This window comes from Osmerus mordax, chromosome 7 (assembly GCF_038355195.1).
Source record: "Osmerus mordax isolate fOsmMor3 chromosome 7, fOsmMor3.pri, whole genome shotgun sequence".
Classification (NCBI taxonomy): domain Eukaryota; kingdom Metazoa; phylum Chordata; class Actinopteri; order Osmeriformes; family Osmeridae; genus Osmerus; species Osmerus mordax.
In genome coordinates, this window is record NC_090056.1 from 9,819,708 (window position 1) to 9,840,099 (window position 20,392).

The 20,392-nt window shown below is 46.1% G+C and overlaps 1 protein-coding gene across 1 annotated transcript in view; it reads right to left on the minus strand.

Moving 5' to 3' along the window:
* Nucleotides 1–5,371: 5,371 nt before the first annotated feature.
* zbtb46 (zinc finger and BTB domain containing 46) overlaps nt 5,372–20,392 on the minus strand; it is a 41,610-nt gene continuing 26,589 nt past the window's right edge. The window contains 3 exon segments of the mRNA XM_067240647.1: nt 5,372–5,811; nt 6,004–6,179; nt 15,401–15,676. Of these exon segments, the coding sequence (XP_067096748.1) occupies nt 5,374–5,811; nt 6,004–6,179; nt 15,401–15,676 (890 nt within the window). The 3' untranslated portion in view covers nt 5,372–5,373.

Here is a 20,392-nt window from a genome sequence, read left to right on the forward strand (position 1 = left end):
ATATATACTCATAGACATACAGTTGACTTATCACACATTCTGTATCATATCAATAACACAACCATGCAGTATTGCTTTAATTTCTTTTGTGCAATGAGATGCTTTAATTGGAAGAACTAACTGTCTGTGTCAGAAACACAGAGGCCTCAGATGATCACTGTCTTTCTGTCTTTCTGTGTCTTTCTCCCGGCCAAATATTGAACATCTTGTTATTGTTTAATGTTTTGTGTGGTATTGATGTTATGTTGTTGTTGTTAGGCAGGATCACCCTTTGGCTCCTGGTTTGAGGGATTGTTTTATCTTTAGGGAACTACTGTCCTGCCCTGAACATTCCAACAGGCGCGCTTGCCACCATGTCTTGTCTATCCTAGTCTTCCCCTTGTCCTTTCACGACATGGCTTCTCTTTTTCCTTCCTTAGTTTCTGTTTCTCCTTCTTCCACCTCTCTCTTTCAAGATTTACTGTAGTCCCGCCCACGTTACCCAGTATGTTAAGCTAACCAAACCCCTCAAATGTGCAGCAGACAGAAAAGTTTTCCAAATGTTTCCCTCGCTGTGTACTGAATGTCCAAGTTGTCATGTTTGACTCAGCAGCAGCAATGCCAATGGATCTCCATCCAAAACAAATGTATCACTTTGCTCGGCAGCTCCTCTGAACTCTCTGCTTCCTCTACTATGTCCTTATGTCACACACCTTCCTTCTTTCTTTCTTTCTTTCTTTTTTTTTGATTGTCTGTTTCTGCTAATATGTTGTGTCTTTACTGAGCCTTAATATGTCTGGTGTGAAACTGACCTTATTGTTGCTTTATATTTTTCACTTTTATTGATCTATTGATGTTCTCTCATTCTCTGTGATTCAGAGTGAGATGGTTGTTTTGCATGTCCAGCATCATATTCTCCTGTCAGTACAACACTGAAGGCTTAGTTGAGTTGTCCTTCTACACGGATTAAAGATCAGTGCACAGTACATTTCCAAACCTTATAGGTGCTTCCCCACCAGCAAATGGTTTTAATGTCAAAGACAGACTTGTTCTGCTGTAGTACACATGTTAACACTTCAAGGGGAATTTGAAATTCTTGCATACATGTTGCATCGAGTACCTTTCCACACTGCTGACCTAATTTCCAAGTCTAAGGGCAATTCTCCTTCCATTTAGACTCTTGTTGTGTGACCAGTGGTCCTCCACACAGACAGAGGGTGCTATCTAGTCTACAGCAGTGGGGGCATCCAGCCTGCAACATGACACTCATGGGCTGTCCAGCCTCAAGTGTTAAAATAAAAACATGACAGGAAGATGCTGATATGTAATAGATGTTGTGTAAATGTGATTGAAGAGAAATAAACGTGAATGGGTTAAATCTTCTATCGGCCATTACCATCTCTTAATGGAGCGTGTGTATTGGATCATTTGATATGCCATCCAATCCTATTAATCTTTTCCACCTTTGGATTTCTGATTACAGTCTGCCACCATGTGGGGAACTTGAGAATTGCACTACCCTCATTAAAAACGCTGGTAGTAGGTCAAAGGATACAAGGAAATGCACGGCACATTCTTTGCAGCAGCAATTTCAAAATTTATTGAGACTGATTGGTTTTGCAAATAATAGTCAAGCTAATCCCACTAAACATGAAGTAGAAAGAGGCCTGGCCAGTAAGCTGGCCCCAACATCAAAACTGTAACGCCCCATGTTGGGCTGTAAAAATGCCTCAAGTGATCAGTACTATCATTAACAGAAAATCTACACAAGCGCACTTCATCTGCCCAGAACAGACCGGGTAAGAAAACAGGACAGGCTTCTGATTATTCAACACACTGTTGTTACAAACACAGGTTTATGAGCATCAATATAAAGTCAGTATCATATTGAACAAGATTCCCAACAAAAACATTAAGTTTCAAGTGCCACTCCCCTTTACAAACAAAAGACACCTCAGAAACTTGGGAGAGAAAATAAATAATATATAATAGTAATATAAATTCATATATATGAAGGTGTACAAACATCACTCTTAGAAGAAAACAAAATCTAAAATAAAATGTAAAAATTTGAAGTATCATATAATCTAGATATAACCATATCTATGGCTTCGTGATTTGCACATATGAATCAAGCTATACAGTCTAAATCAGGATTGCAATTTGTACACGTCTAAGAATACCCATATTCATCTGCTATAAAGCAACCAGTTCCAGTTTTGCATTGTGTGGAATGATACAGTTGTGTGCAGATGCCGAGACAGAGCTTTGGTATGACAAATGGACACAGGCATGCAGTTAAGACCAAGATCAAATTAGGGCACAAAGGTCAACACTGGGTCACAAACATAACCTGTACAGTAGCTTCAGTCAGCTGATTAGTATGTCCGGAACCACAGTCTTTTCCCAATATTTAAGACCTGTGATTAAGGTTGAATAATCTCTATCCATCAAAAGATCATAGTCACACACACACACACACAGATACACACACACTCACATACAGGAAATGTATCGAGGCACATTGTTGAGGGGGTTGGATGGTGGACGTTTCCTGAAGTACAACCCAGTATGAGGAAGAAGACCCAGAAGACCCTGAGACCATCCAAGCTGAGCTGGCTGGCTCTGGTCCCTGGGCTCTGAATGACATCACATACACACTTTGGAGATGCAAACTTTGGAGACACACAAGTTGGAGAATACACACCGACACATTACTGATCATGGACTCCTTCCACAATACTGCACCTTCTAAAAATCTCATAATATTTACCATAAACATTCAAAATATCCAACCCAATAATATTAGGTTTTCCTTCCCAGAAATAGAAATAGATGGTGGATGGGTAAAAACAAAGACACAATAAATTATACAACTTAAATAAAGCTAGTTGCCAGGCATGAAGAAGGCATCACAAATCACACATTGTGTCTATGAGAGGTGCTTAGTGGGGGTCGATGGAAACATCAGTCCATACTAATGAGGCCTGATACTGACGACCACCATTGGCAATCAATTCCCAGACGCTTCACTTCAGCACACAGTCCTTCCTCTCATAGTACAGCGAAACAGGCTGTGAGACATACATTCAGAGCCTGCAGATAGAAATATGAAACACTTTTGCCAGCCCTGAGAGGCAGTGTGTAGTATGTTCTCTAGTTGCAGCATTTCTGCACACAGAGCTCTGAGTGTGGCTCACAGCTGTTCGTATCTCATGCAAGGCGGTACAGTAGAGCACAAAGATTATTAAAGGGCAACAGGGTTAAGATGCAACCTCTATCAGACAGGCAGGTCTCCCACAAGGCCCCTTATACATATAAATCATAGTCATAACAATAATAATACTATATCGTGCACTTTTCAAACTGTGAGAAAGTAAGAAAACAAACAAAAACAACCCAACAAAACGTATCGATCACAATAAAGTCAAATTATTTGCACCTGCACTATAGAAACAAAAGCACTTAAAGTGTACAACATATTAGATTGTTTTTGGTTTGATATCAATCAATTAGTGTACATTAGTGATGCAGAAGCATGTGCTGAATATATGGTTCAATCAATATCTAACTGATAATAAGTTAGCCTCTGCACTTGTTAGCCTCTGCAGTCCCTCTTGTTAAAAAGCAAATACAACAGAGAAGCAGGGAACTGGCACAAGAAAACGACTGAGAAAAAAGCCTCATGGCTTGCTGTCCACAACAAGGCAAAGTATAAAAGCTTTTACTTATTAAACATGATATAAAATCTCAAAAAAAGGAACACACGGTAAAGCTTAGCATCCAGCACTTAATAAGAACAACAGGAATCATAATTATCATAATTAAAAGACAATGTGATCTGCGTCCCTCAAATGATCAATTATCTTGTCACACACATTTTAATAAATTCTCTCTCTTTCTCTCTCTTTTTCTCACTCTCAAACACACGCACACACAAACACACTCGGTTATCCAGATAAGAGGGAATGTCTTATTTATAAACCCAACTATGAAATATGCATTTTCAATAAATAACTTTTCCAACCAACCAAATCAACGAAAAGCACTCAACAGCACAGACAAAGCTTTTTCTCTTTTCTTATTTTGTACAAACTGATAAAACACCATGACATAAAAGATGAGCCATACCTTAAGGTTCAATTAAAAGGAATTGTGTGCATATTCTGTAGCAATAAATTGAGATATAAAAATGACAAAAACGTAACTTATTTGAGGCATCTCTTCTCCAGGTTTCCCACAATCGACTTACATGAGCTGAACAGAAGTGGGACGGTATGGAATGGAAGGGATATAGGAGGTGGGTGAGAGTGTGAAAGAAAGTGAGTGAGAGAGCTAGAAAAAAATGAATGTAAAAATAGTATGAAATGGGGAATGTAAGATTATGTATCTCATCTTACTCAATGCACTGCTCCTTAAATTGAATCTACATTGTATATATATGCAAATATATATACATATATATATACGTATATATATGCAAATATATATACATATATATATATACGTATATATACATATATGTATATACGTGTGTGTGTGTGTGATGATAACAGTCAAGAGGACATACAGTATATCCTTAAAGGTAGGTGCGGTCACCGAGTTGTTTAGGTCAAATCAGATCAAAAAATGTAAACCATAGGTTCAGGGCATTGACAGCAGTCTAGTTGTCATTAAAGTGCAAGTCTGTGGCAGTTGACTCTGCAGGACCAAGTGGCTGCCCATCCTGCAGCTTTGCAATAGATAGAAAGACTGTCCTTACTGGGGAATACATCATCGCCTATGCCCTATGGAAATAATACACCACCTGGTGCATTCCAAAAATTGTCAACCATCCCTTGTCAACCATGACCATGCGACCTCTTTCAAAAGCAGTTGTGGTTTCCAACTGCCCGAGGTGCAGTAGAGTGTGTTTCAGTCCCACTGAGACAGTATGGCAAACGAAGGGACTCTGGTCCGGCCCTCGGAAAGCTAACAACAACAAAAACACAGAAAAGAAACACTGCATCAGAAGTACAGGAGGTCAGCAGAAACACCCTCTCAATCTAACCATCTCTGTCTCGTGTCATGGCAATCCAATCACTAGCACAGGGCTCACACTTGACAATGTGTGCAAGTGACTGTGTGAAGCAAGTAAGTGTGTTTGTGTGTGTGTATATATATAGGTATATATACTGTATATACCTATATATACATATATATGTATATATATATATATATTAGACCTAGTTGAGGTTGCAGATCATTGTCGTGTATCGCCTCCCAACACACTCCACCCACTGGAGGGTCTGCCCATGGAGGAGCACATGGGTAAAGACAGCAGGAAGTCTTCCTAGGAGATTACTAGGGACCGTAAGAGATCAGTTAGATACCCGTAGGAGATCCGAGCATATCCTAGGAGATCCATGCAAAGTCCTTCTCGCTCCCGTTGTGGTGATCTCCCTCTTGTGCAGAGTCGCTCTCCTCCTTCTCATTGTCCAACGCTCCATCCCCCTCCGCCATCATCCCTGAGTCCTCTTTCCACTTCCCTCCCTCCTCATCCCCCTCTCCTATTATCTCTCCATCTCCTTCCACCATCATCTCCTCCTCCCCGTCACCATCACACTCTGCCTGGTCGTCGTGGAAACGATGATCACCAGTGTACAACTCGTCTTCCGGGGAGAGGTCTCCGCCCGCTTCCCCGTTGTGGTCCAATAGCGAGGCCATCCCCCGTCCAGAGCAGTCAGCGCAGACGCCATGGCGACGGGAGCCATGTTTGATTCCAACACTGGCGGCTGACATGAAGACTCGGCTGCAGACCTTACACACATATTTCTTATCCTTACTGTGCACCTGCATGAACACAAACAAACAAGTGTCTTCTTTAAAAATAAAGTGTTATCCTTGAAGTCAACACATTCATGAATACACATTTATAAACAATAGATGTTTTGTGCTTGTGTGTGAGTTTCACGAGGCCAGAGGAATGCCAGCCACTTAGTTATCTGCTTCCCCCTGGTGGTGAGAGTTGAGTTCCGCACTCACCAGTGTGTGTCTCTTCATGTGCTCCCTTCTGGTGAACTTTTTGCCACAGATCTCACAGGGGTAGGGCCTCTCTCCAGTGTGCGAGCGCATGTGTCTCTTCAGGATGCACTGGTGCATGGCAGAGAAACTGCAGTAGGGACACTTGAACTTTTTACGGATCACTGTGAAGTCATTCACTGTGGAGAGAGAGAGGAAGGGAGGAGGGAGGGGGGAAATGAATGAGTTTGAATGTAGCTCGCATCTGTCCGCTAAATTGTCTGACACGTCAAACAGTATGCATTTAGACTTGTCCAATCTGTGATTTAATTGCTGCTTGTTTTCACCTCAGTTTAGAAGTGAAGTACACTCGCCAGAACACCCCTATCAAACTCGCTAGTCAATTCTACAGTTTCCCTGGCAACTGGTCTATCTTCAAATTAAAGCAATAAAGATAAAGAAACACCACAGACATCACCACACAGACAATAACATGCAGTTTATTCCTTCTAGGCACAGTTTTCTTACCCAGGGTCTAGTAGATATACACAGCAAGGGGAAAGACAGACGGGTTGGACCGTAAATTACGTTCTAACATCAACAGACATAGAGACACACACATACACACACTCACATTGGGAATCGGGACCAAAACACTGTAATCGTACCTCATGTTCCAACGGGAATGTAAGCCCATTATCTCAAGTCTAAAAGTCTAGGGGGTTAAGCCAGTTTATTGGTTAATCAAACAAAGAGACTGTGCGTGTGTGTGTAGGGGGGAATGTTTACTTGTCTTGTCTTAAAGGACTTTAGCTAACAGAACAAAGACATTATGGACGCTTTAGAAGTTAAGACCCATGTACAAAATTGTTGCCTCAGAGATTCTCATGAACCAGATGGAGGTTCATAAAGTATATTTGGAGTGGGTGTATAGATACATGTTGTCACCTCTATATTTTTCCTCATTCTGTATACTTGTAAATAAAGTTGAGAAGAGAGTGTATTTTAGTAGAAACAGTACTTACTACTTACACAGGACTGGAAAAGAAGGGACCATAGTCGATATGAAGTTCTGCATTACAGTTTATTGAGAACACAATATACAAACTATGAGGGAATTTCAACTTTAGAAAAATACACTCCTATGTGTGGGCATCATAGAGAGATAATTGCTAAAATACTGTATAATCAATTTTAAAATCACAAGTCACGATAATGCAACCAAAACGAGCATGGCTAAGATGTCTGAGTTCCTAGCTAGTTTCTGGTTTCACTTCAACATAGTCTGTTTTCCTGGGGTTGACCAGAGGCCAGGAATGTCATTCCCTGAGAAAAGGGATCTTTACTTTGACATTTACGTGAGTTCCTCTTTATATATGCCAGCATGTGGATGAGTTCCTTAAATGGGTGCCAAGTTCCGCTTTCTCACCCAAACTTATCCTCACACCTTGTGGTGTGGCAAAGACCAAACCTGGATGGGTCATTACGGATCAGAAGCAGTAAGCAGACAGAGGAAATCAGGCCCCTGAGAATACGTTTTACTTGAGGCAGTGTTCACAGTATCAGTACAGGCAAAGAGAGACATCCATCTGCTTGGTTCCATCAAGACCTCTATTAATCAACAAGCCAACGGATTCACCACCAAACCGATGAATTCATAGAGTAACCATTCACTTAAATTATAAATTCAAACCAAACTCCTCAACGCCACTCTGTCACTCCATCAGATAACGAGCGAGCAGAAATGGGCTTGTCTATGTGGAACTTCCTGTCAGGAGGGAGATGACTGGCCTAGTTCTCAGGTTGACCCTGGCACTCACATCCAGCATCCCACCCTGAGAAACACACATTCTGATTCCCTGCATCTCTCTTTCCCTCCTTCATCCTCACACTCGTTTAGCCCATTCCACTCCCTCGCTTACCTTCCTTAAATCCCCCTCTTTCCTCTCCTCTCTTCCCTGCTACACATTACTCCTTCCTCTGTATTTAATGGGTCAGAAGTCAATCAGATTGGGCTAAAAGAGGTGACATTTAAAGCTGCATATAGCAAGGTCAGGGCCCTATGCCTAGCAAAATACGTCCTCAATCCCAGACATAATGTCCCTCTATTATCTAAGTGGCTTTGAAATCCATAGCCTTTACCTAAATCTATCCTGTTAAGAAGAGAGTGAAGCCCCAGTGAAGGCAGGGCCATCCAGCATTCTGACGACTACATAAGCTAATGGTCAGTCACACTGTGTCCCCAACAACGCCCTCTGACAAGGCAGATCTGTGGGGCTGTTCTGAGCTCTCCAGGCCAGCCTGTACCCCAGATCAATTGAGATCTCACGTATTAAAATAGCACAGAATCCAACGAAAGGACAAAAGAGACAATAAAGGGATGTTGTCAAGACCACTCCAAAATGCACGGCTTTAAGATGATTGCGAAGAACAGCTTGAGTGAGTGGAAGCCGAGCGACGGCAGAGCAGTACAGGTGAGTTCCTTCAGGAGGAGCTGTGGTGTGCTGACAGCAGCACACCACTGAGCCTCCGAGTGGGGGTTCCTGTGTCTCTTTAAAGGAGAGACAGATAAAGATCTCCCTGCCTAATAAGGAGAAGGGACTAGGCTGTGTGTTTACTGGCGACAGAGAGGGAGACTGGGGGTGAAGAGGAGGAAAGGGAGGAGGAGACCATCCCCCACCCTGCCCCCCATGCTGTCCCTGGAGGCCTACAGCTTCACAGCACGGTTGGGTCAGTAATACCATGAGTTCCAAATGGTCATTCAACCATCTTCAATAGCAACATTCACAGTGCACAAAAGATACACAGACGCAACATACACAGACAGACACAGGTACAGGAGCTGGAATAAGCTGAGTGAATCTCAGCCAATGATACAGCCCAACAAGTACCATTGCATAGCTAGTTTACTATTTATTTTACAGCCGCACAAAAGCTGGCCATAGAAATACATACATAGAAATAACGACAATGTTTATGCTTTTTACCTGTGTAATAAATGCACTATGGGCATAATATTGCTTTAGAGACTTTAGATTCTACTCAATGGTAAAGTGCACTGCTTGTGGGTACACAGACGCTTAGATGACAATCCAAACTCAGTCTTCCACATTGACATGATGATAATGGGAATCATTATTACTATGGGTGTCAGCATTCATCTCTGGCAAGCTCCACATTTGCTCTGCCCCCCCACCAGGGCCTGCCCCAACCGTTCCCCCTGCCTGGAGGCACACCTTCACATGGGTGGCCAGGTTCTTCTGGGTACTGAAAGCCTTGGCACAGGCCGGGCAGCTGTGCCCCCTCTCTCTGGAGTGCACTGACGATAGGTGTCTGTGCAGGTCTGTGCGGTCCCGGAAGTGCTTCAGGCAGTACACACACTGCATCAGCTTCTTCTTGAAATGGATGGTCTTCTCATGACGGTCCGCGTTGGACTTGAGAGTAAAGCTAGCTGGGCACTGGGAGCAGAGGTAGCGGCCTGGCGGGGGCTCACCCACCCGAGGGCGGTAGAGAGATTGGGCTTGGATGAGGGACTGGGAGTGCTGGCTGTGGCTGAGGGGGCTGGAGAAGTGGTGGGGGCCCTTGAGGTCAGACCAGTCCATGGACAGGGCCATGAGGGACAGGGTGTGTCGGTACTCATGCTCCCTGAGCTGCTCCAGGCTGCTGAACAGCCGTTTGCACAGGGAGCAGGCAAGTTCCTGGGGCCACGCCACAGGTCTTGCCAGAGCCCTCCCCCCAGCCCCTCCAGCCAGGCCCTCCAGCCCGGCTCCAGCCCCACCACGCCTGCCCTCCACCATCTGATCCGACGCTACAGGAGACTGGTCTCCATCCAGAGCTGACAGAGAAAGGCAGAGTGGTGGAGAGAGTGAGAGGCATGTCAGAATGTAAAAATTATACAATAATACAATATAATAACATTTGTTTTATAGGTCTGACATTCAGCCATTCTGGGCATGATACATACATGTACTGTATCCCAGAGCTTCATCTTCATCTTGCATGTCCTCCTGAAAACAAGACAACTGTTAGAACACACTCACAAACACTAGACCCATGTATAGGTTCTTGTATAATAATTTGAATAACTGTTTGTATATGCAGACTGGCAAGGCAAGCTGTGAACAAAGACATAAAGGCACACACACAACCTCATTCATTCCTTCTGGCAAATAAAAACACACAAGACAAATAGGTCAGGAAAAAAGAAAGAAAGATTTATATCAACATTTTTAACAACACAAACAAGACTCCTCAGGGAGGAAATCTCCAGGACATGACGATGAGAAACAGAGGGAGGTCAGTTCTATTACACTATAATCAGCCTCAAACACCTTCACACTCAACAACAGGTGGAGAGAAAGAATGTGAGGAGAATGAGCGACAAAGAGAGAGAAAGAGAGCGAGAACAGAGGAGAGAAAACTGAAGAAAGGAGAAGGCATTGAATGTTTGCTTGTCTCTGCTAAGTGGGGTTACAGATAATGAGACGTGTGTGCATGCAAGTGTATGTGTGTGTGTGTGTGTGTGTGTGTGAAGGAGCACCAAACCCCTGTCTCCATCTCTTTTTTCATCTCAGTCCTAAGACTTAAGCATGCCCCTCCTCTAACTAAACTATCCTCAATACCTCCCCTCATCTCTTCACCTCCCCCATCCCTTGCTCCATCCCTCCTTTCCCTCCTCCTCACTAAGAACAGAACACCAAGCACTGGGCAAACAGATGGCTTTCCACAGAGATTGAAAGGCTTGTTGAGAGGGTGGTTCACTGAAACCAAATGCTGTTCCCCTACACACACAGACCCGCGCACACACACACACACACACGCACACCTATAAATATACACACACACAGAAGCAATTTCCTGAGCCCTCAGTGAGACCCTCTCATTGTGAACAACTATTGATTATGCAGTCCTAAAATCCTAGAGCTATTGTGACTATCTATGTCATGTCTAACATCACAACTGGCTAGCTATTCACTAACACAGTATGACACTAGAGAGATTGATGTCTACGTTAGTAATTCTCTAGGTCTCTAGTCTCTATCAAGAAAAGTTATTAAAAAAAACAATATATAAAATGAAAGAGAACGACAAACAAAGCAGACAGTACAATCAAACAAAATAACAACCATCTTCAGTAAAACAGGAAAAACTACGGATTCTACAGACAGATAACAGCCACAGACAGACACACTACAGTGAGGCTACAGGTGGGCATGGATGGGGTGGGGCGAGAGAGTTAAAGCCACAGCAACAACTCTCACCCACCCACCCCAGGTCACCAAAAGTCAACTCAAAGAAAGGGGAGGGGGGAGTTGCCTGTAGACAGATATCAGGTCAGAGTCTACATGTTCCTCACTGTTATCTAAAGATACGATCTGGACCCTGATCAGTGTCTAGAGGCAGCTCCTTCCCTGGGGAGAGGGGAAGGAGGGGTGAATTGAAGGCGTGGTCTTACCTCTCCAGGGGTGGAGGGCTCAGGGCCCTCGGGGGCCTCCTCCACATCCATATCCAGCCCCTCTGAGTGCAGTGAGGGACTCCAAGCCCGCAGACCAGGGGCCTCCAGGGGCCGAGGCTCCACAGGGCGGAGGGGCAGGGGTGAGGGAGGAGAGGATACTGCGTGTGGTGGTGGTGGAAGTGGTGGAGGAAGAAGTGGGAGAAGAGGAGGAGGAAGAGGAGGAGGGGAGCCAGCCCCTTGTTTGCTATCAAATGTGGCCCCTGTGGCCCCTGGGGCCCCTGTGGCCCCTGGGTGGAGCAGGCTGCAGCTGGTGCTGGAGAGGAGCCCTGAGGAAGACAGGAGAGGAGTCTCACCCACCACCCACTCAGGTAGACTGCAACCAGCTGGCCAGCAGCACACAGTGGGAGGGAGGGGGTGGGGGGCACATCGAGACTGCCAGTGCGGCGCCACGGCTCCCAACATGGCCCCACGAGGAGGGGGAAGAGGAGGGAGAGGAGGAAGAAAACTTCAGCACAAACCATGAGGACAGGGTCATGGCTTTTCCTCTCTCTCTCTCTCTCTCTCTCTCTCTCTCTCTCTCTCTCTCTCTCTCTCTCTTGCTCTCTCTCTTTTCCGTCTCTCTCTCCCTCTTGTTCCCTCTCTCTCATTCTCGCTGTCTCTTTCTCTCTCGCCCTCTCTCACTTTTTCTCCTTCTCGTTCCACCCACGTGCATGCACAGAAGATGGACTTGGTGTGCATGTGCGTGTGTGAGTGCAGAAGTTTGAGTTTGAGGGACGGTTGAACGCAGTAACAAAAGGACGGCAGCAGGCCGTTTTGGAAAGGACAGTAGAGGGGTGCTTCAGCACGGGAGGCTCGGAGCAGACACCGGGGACTGAGGAGCGCAGTGATGACCTCATCTACCTGAGACACCTCATAGATTTTATATCACAAGAACAAAGGACTTGATACCTAATACAAATAAAACAGAGCGAGAGAGGAAGCTGGTCTGGTTTATGGTGAGTATTGTGCCTTGACATATTAAATTGAATGTGTGTGTGTGTTTGTCTGTGTGTGTGGGTGGTTTTGTGGGAAGATGGGGATCAAGGGCGGGGGTGGGCAGAGTTTTAGGGAATGTCTCCAGAGATATTCAGTGTATTACCTATTCCTTCTCCTCCTTAACAGAAGGACAAAATCACATAACCATGAGGCTCCATAGACAGATTCCTGGAATGTTCAACTACCGCTCCCTCCACTCCTACTTACATAGGACAATACACACACACGCACACACACACACACACACACACACACACACACACACACACACACACACACACACACACACACACACACACACACACACACACACACATACAACCCCATGAGTGCCCTACCCCAGGCAGTGTCAGGAAGCAGGATATGAGGGGGAGGGTTTCAGTATGAGTGGAGAGATAGAGAGAGGAGGGCAGACGAGGGAGGAGAGTTAGAGGGGGAGAAGCAGATGGGGCTTGGGCTGAGGTTGTTTGGAGATGGGACAGCAGAGGTTCTGGGAAGTCTGCATCTTGTTATTCTATCATCCCCATGGTGCTCAAGTGACAGGGTTTAAGAGGATTCTCAAACTAAGGGGTTTATTTTATAGAGCCGTGCTAACTTTCCTAGATAGAGATTGGCAGGTGGCAGTCACTCAGTCAAGTTAAGAGGGGTTAATTCAGAGACTGAGAGAGGGCATTGAGCCAAGTGTACAGGCATCATCACATAAATAGATTGACTGGTTGTGTGCAGTGCACATGCACCCACACCCCCAACACACACACACACTTACATACAGTAGATGGAGAAGGTAGTTAGGAAGAAGAAGCAGGTGACCTTCGTCTAGATCAATGCGTTCCCAGGGATCTCAACCAATACACTTTGAAGTTAGCAAGCTGGGGAAGAGAAAGAAAGGAATAGAGGAAGACAGAGGGCCAGAGAAGAGGGAGGGAAGGATAGACAAATCACTGGCTTGTGAGGTTGATGGACAGGGGGAGGATGGGTGTTAAGGAGGGGTGAAGGAGAACTTGGTACGGAGCGATGAAAGGGGGTCAGGGAAGAGTGGGCGAAATGAGGAGGCAAAGGAGGGGTGAAGAAGAGCTAGGGATGGAGGGAGGAGGGCTGTGGAGGAGGAAGAGAAGAAAAGAAGGAAGAGAAGCTTCACATGAGGAGGAGGGGGGGAGTAGGGGGCGGAGGAGGAGGAGGAGGAGCGACAAGCCAGTCTGTCAGACTTTTACCCAGCACTCACACACTCAGGGTTAGTATTTTCATTCCTCTTTTAAAGGAAGAGAACGCCATCAGACTGAGGTCGTTAGACATCTCAGAGCCTATTGTGCAACTGCTTTTAGACTGGGCTTGGCTAACCAAACACTCTCCCTGGGGTCTGACTGCCACACAGTCTGACAGTCACTGATGATGAAAATAGATGTCGGCTCATGAAGCATGCTTTACAAAGCTAATGCTAGGCATTGTCTAGATTCTATTTATTTCCTAACTCGAGGCATTTTTATCAGTGTGTGTGTGTGTGTGTGTGTGTGTGTGTGTGTGTGTGTGTGTGTGAGATGAAGTGAGGCCTCCCCTTCCTTCCGTTGGGGGCTGTCAAGTGAAAGCTGTCTGTCTCAGCTTTGACAGCGCCTGACTCTCTTCACTTTAAGCCAACAAAGACATTTCAATCACACACTCAACACAGAACGTATGTGTGTGTTTGTTAGTGTGTGTGTGTGTGTGTGTGCATACCTGCCTGCCTTCTGCAACTCTTCTGTAGCTGAGGGGGGCCTGACTAAAAAGGCAAGACAAGGTTTAGAGTTGTACTCCTTTCCCTTTCTGCTCCAGACAAAAGACAGGCAGACCTCAGGACAAAGGATCCAATTACCAGCCCGGCAAAGCAAGGAAAACACACGCACACACAAAATGACACACACATGACACTTCCACAACACCTGTCTTCCAATACACACACACACACACACACACACACACACACTCTGGAACACAAAATGACACACACATGACACTTCCACAACACCTGTCTTCCAATACACACACACAGAAGGAAACAGCTCAAAAACACAAACTGAGATGCAGGTGTATACTGTCGGAGTGAACAAACCATCTTGAGAAGAGCAATGACAAATAATTGACAGGATTCACTTTGAGTAACTGAAGAAAGTAATCTAGCATTGTAATGTATGATAACACTGGAGAGCAGGGCAGGGCCATACTCAAAGCCACATAAGCATAAACACTCACACACGCAACGCAACCTAAGAAGTACTATCAGCAAACAATAGGTACAAAGTTCAAGCACCATGAGGCTCCAATACAAGCTAAACAACTATTTGCTGTCTTCTTCATTTTAAATACATATATGTATGTATTACAGTCACGCACATTCCTAGACACTAATATGAACCCCGGCAAATATTTTCTCAAACAACACATCCGAGCCCAATGTTCTCTCACTGAGTCACAAGTGAGTAATCCTCACTCATAGGATAACACCAACCTGTTACATTCACACACACATGCACCTTTTCTGTCCAAATTTGGTGAATATTTATATTAACCGGCAGCAACAGGGTTATATGGATCTGTGTGTGCTATCTGGTAGTGTGTGTGTTTTATTCTGTGTAAGTGTATGTCAGTCGAGTGTGTAAATGTGGGAAGTGGGTGAGTGAATGTGAGTGTGTGTGCTGTCTGCCAGTGTGTGTGTGTGTATGAGTGTGTGGCGTGTATGTGTGTGTGCTGTCTGCCAGGGTGTGTGTGTGTGTGTATGAGTGTGTGTTGTGTACTGTAGCAGTGGAGTGTGTAAATGTTTGATGTTTGTAAGTGAATGTGAGTGTGTGTGCTGTCTGTCAGTGTGTGTGTGTGTGTGTGTATCTGTGAGAGTGTGTGGTGTCTGCCAGTGTGTGTGTGTGTGTGTGAGCGTGTGGTGTGTACTGTAGCAGTCGGACTTACGAGAGAGGGAGTGTCCACCTTTAGGCAGGTACTCATAGAGCAGAGGGCTGTCATCTCCCAGCATCTCTGCACGGAGCGATAGCAAGCTGTTTTTACTCATCAACGCTGCCCTCAGATTGGCTACGGATGCGGTGGTTCCACCCCCAGGACCCCCTCGGGCCTCATCTGATTCGCTGGGGCCCAGGAAGCCAGCCTCGGCGGCCTCTTCCTGTTTGAGGAAGAATTCCAGACGCTCTCCACGGCTGTCAGAACTGTTGGGCTCTGTGACATCAGCACCTGGATGGGAGGAGCGAGAAGAGGAGGAGTGTGAGATTCATCTCTTCATCACTGAGCAGCAGAAGAAGAAACGCTGCGGGACCCATGCAGCTCTCTGAACGGCGTGTCCTGAGAGGGGAGGTGACCTCAGGGGATGTGAGGTTCAGCAGGCTGCTGTGGACAGGAGCACAGAACTGGAACTGAAGTTCAAACATCCCCTTCAAACCACTTCCCTGCCTCAACCTGCCTCCACTATCTACCTGGCACATCTAACATCTCTGTCGCACATGCACTCTCCCTCAGTGTCTTGTCACTGCTGACATTGCACACAACACGGCGCTTCCATCTGGGAACACAGGGGAGGGAGACAGATAGAAAGGGAGAAACCAACAAGAGAGACGGACAGACAGATTGTGTGTGTGTGTGTGTGTGTGTGTGTGTGTGTGTGTGTGTGTGTGTGTGTGAGGGTCTGTATAGAACACGGTGACAGTTGAAAGTAGTGTGTGTAGAACAGCTGTCAGCAGCAGACACACGCCACTAGAGGCTCCTCTGTAGATCAACACGTCTGTCAGAAGCAACCACTGACAGCACTGCTGACAACAGCTTCAGTCTAGCATGGAACACACACACACCACACACATACACACACACACACACATTTACACGCACACACTTGATTGCCCTCTAATTGCCATGTGAATGATGACAACTTATTTTCTCTTACCCACACACGGCACATAAACACAGACTTCCATAGATTACACATGCAGACTACACACCACCATCAACACACACACACACATAAACTCAGGGATTTATTAGAGGCTGGCTCAGTTTTCCCTGAGGGGAGGTGACACGCTGTGTGAAGAAGTGGGGATGAGAAATGAATCTCATGCCCCTGACACTCTTCCCACTGCTCACACACAGTCTACTGCTGGGACCCAGACCACCACCTCTACTGCTGGGACCCAGACCACCACCTCTACTGCTGGGACCCAGACCACCACCTCTACTGCTGGGACCCAGACCACCACCTCTACTGCTGGGACCCAGACCACCACCTCTACTGCTGGGACACAGACCACCACCTCTACTGCTGGGACCCAGACCACCACCTCTACTGCTGGGACACAGACCACCACCTCTACTGCTGGGACACAGACCACCACCTCTACTGCTGGGACACAGACCACCACCTCTACTGCTGGGACCCAGACCACCACCTCTACTGCTGGGACACAGACCACCACCTCTACTGCTGGGACACAGACCACCACCTCTACTGCTGGGACACAGACCACCACCTCTACTGCTGGGACACAGACCACCACCTCTACTGCTGGGACCCAGACCACCACCTCTACTGCTGGGACACAGACCACCACCTCTACTGCTGGGACACAGACCACCACCTCTACTGCTGGGACCCAGACCACCACCTCTACTGCTGGGACACAGACCACCACCTCTACTGCTGGGACCCAGACCACCACCTCTACTGCTGGGACACAGACCACCACCTCTACTGCTGGGACACAGACCACCACCTCTACTGCTGGGACCCAGACCACCACCTCTACTGCTGGGATTCACACAAACTCAGCGCTGGCTTCTATAGCCTCAAGTTTGTTGCTGTTGCCGTTGTGAGAGTCAAGGTGAGAGAGAGAGAGAGAGAGAGAGAGAGAGACAGAGAGAGAGAGAGAGAAAGTAGAGTGACTCTCTTCCCTGACTACCGATAGACACACATAGTCAGTCCCCCTCAATGTGTGCTAGTGTTGATCTTAGTCAACACACACGCATAAACCGCCAGCATCTGTATCCATCAGCACATTTGTCACCGGCCGATGTCAAACAGGTGTTTTGGAGGAAGAGAAATGAGGTAGGTGAGATAAGACTGACATATCGACATATCAAGCATCTAACCACAAACTGAGAGAGACAGAGTAAAGAATAAAAAGATAGAGAGAGAGAGAGAGAGAGAGAGAGGTATAGAGGGGGTTGATGTGTGGAGGAGGCAGAGGACACACAAACACACACACACACACACACACACAAAGTTAATTAAGGAGGGGGAGTCGGGGTTGGCGTAGGGGGCACGGGGTGGAGGAATTCATTAGAGCACTGCCCCCTCCTCCAGTGGGCAGTGGAGCAGCCAGAGGAGTCAATCAATAAAATAGATCTGCTGCTTCCAACAACACACACAGGGAGACGGGAGGATGAGGATGGGGGTGGGGGGGCACCTCTGACCCCATATCCTTCTACTCATCTGTTCATTGGACGAGAGAGTGACCCCGAGTCCGTTTACCCAGCATTCCCTTCACCCATGCAGCTACAGACTGAACATGTCCCCCTCTTAGCAGTTCTACAGTAACCACACACAGGCACACACACACACACATACACTATCCTAGATTATCTAGACTTCAGGCAAATACCACACATCAAGCAGACAGTCTACAGCTGTTGTACAAACATTTGTTGAGGCAGAGAAATGGAAGGTGTTTTATCATCATACAGTTCATGTTACACCAGTACTCAGTAGTTTAAATACGTACTCTAGATAATGTACCCTACATGAAATGCATGTTGTACTGTAACATGTTTTATGTGAGCTTCAACCTACTGTACTCTTTCTCAGGGCATTAGATGGGTTGCATTACACAGAGAGCATAAACATGCATCAATGTCATCTAATCCTGGGTAATCTATGAATTGTGTGTACTTGTGTTACTGAAACATGGAGGTCCTGGTTTGACAGATACAATCACTTAACGTACCAGAGATTTGCTAGGCAGCAGGATTTGCATTCTGTTTAATCTGTCTTGCTGTTCCATGTGGACTCTACAGGACTGGGATAAAACACACTGTCCACACAGTGTATTGTGGCCAGCCATAGTACATAGACTCATTCATACTGCATGATGGGATATTTGATATTTTGGGCAGATAATGAATTATCTGTAGCTGCATATAATGTTTTAGACATCCATGCATTATAGTAAGTGTGAATTGTACAGAATCATGCATGGGTAACCAAAATGTTTATGTTCATATTTTCCTTTTACTATGTTTCAAAAGGCAGACGACTATACAAACTGTACAGCGCTTTTCATTTTTCTTTTCACATAAAAGGGTCCGAATAATTTAGATTTCTGCTTTCTGAAGAGATTCTCCGTTTAATTTGGTTGCCATGGTAGCCAGGCACCCTTGGCTTCAACATTTATGCTAAATAAAACACCCATTTAAAAGAAGACACAAATACATGGAATCAGGCTCTAGCTTTGTGTGCTGTGTCTCTTTGTTAGTGTGTGTGTGTGCGTGTGTGGGTGTGTGTGTGTGTGAGTGTGTGTGTCTGTGTGTACATCTTCACAGTACAGTGAATAAGATGTGTGTGTGAGAGAGACTGTACTATATATCCTTCATTGAGAGTTATAGCTAATGGCCTGTAGATACAGGTTTATGTGCTGTTGTCTCAGACAGTCCAGTATATCTGCCTGGAGCGTGTGTGCTTTACGAGGGGAGTGGTGTTATTAGAGAGTGTGTTTTACCTCAGTAAAGAGGAGGAGTAAGAGAAGGCCTGAAAAGGGAGGGAGGGTCAGCTGACCTGCTTTGACCTCTGACCTTCTGTTCTGCAGCTGAGGCAGTGTGTCAGTGTGTGACTGTGTGTGTTTGTGTGCCCCTCCCCTGATGAAAGCAAACACTTTTGTTGTGAGTGGAAGTTGCTGGACAGTGTCATGATCTGGCTCATGATCTAGATGTCCAACAAGCAGCTGAGACAGGAGAGAGGAACAATGGAGACAGGCTGACAGGGGAAAGTGGCAGCGAGTGCACACACGCTTGCTTGAGTGTGAGTGCACAAACAAGTGTGTGTGACCGCCCCTTTCTCCTCACACTGATGGCCAGTCAAGGCAAGTCTGGGGTTTAGGTGTGGGGACGATGGGAAAATGAATGTATGCGTGCGCACACACACATACATACAGTCATACACACTTTTCAGTGGGTTCTGTCAGTAGTGCACGTGTGTGTACAGTGCATGTTTGTACTGTATGGTGGGTAAGAATGTGCCCATAGGAGAACAAAGAGAGAGAGAAGGTGGGACCTGCTTCCTCAACACAGCAGAGTTGGAGAGAGTCAAAGTCATTTCGGTGGAGAAGGGGGAGTGAGGCACTAAAACAGCTCAAGAATTCAGAGGCAATTTAAAAAGCAGTGTGGGAGACGGGAATGAAAAAAATGCTGGGTAAAAAGGAGGGAGGATGGAAAGTAAGAGAGGTTGTTATTCTCTCTCTCTCTCTTTTCCTCCCTCTCCCCTTTCTCCTTTTCTCTCTGTCTCTTTGTCTCTCCCTCTTGTTGTTTTTAGGGACTAGCCGGGCCACAACCTCCAAGAGAGAGATATGGAGGGAGGGTGGAGGGAGGGAGGGCAAGCATAAATCAAACAGAGCCTGAAGGCTGGAGAGGAGGGAGGGTGAGAGGGAAGAGGAGTGGAGGATGCAAGAGAGAGAGAGAGAGAGAGAGAGAGAGAGAGAGAGAGAGAGAGAGAGAGAGAGAGAGAGAGAGCCAGGAGAGAGAAGATGGTGGTGATGGTGGTAGCGCTGGGGGGATGAGAGAGTGTGGGTGGAGAAGTAGAGGGTAGAGGGAGGTGTGTTGCGGTGGTGGTGGAAGGGGAGGGGATGTGGTGATTGTGTGAACGGGTTGAGAGGTGGAGAGAGGGGGATGAGAGAATGTGGGTGGGTGGGTGAT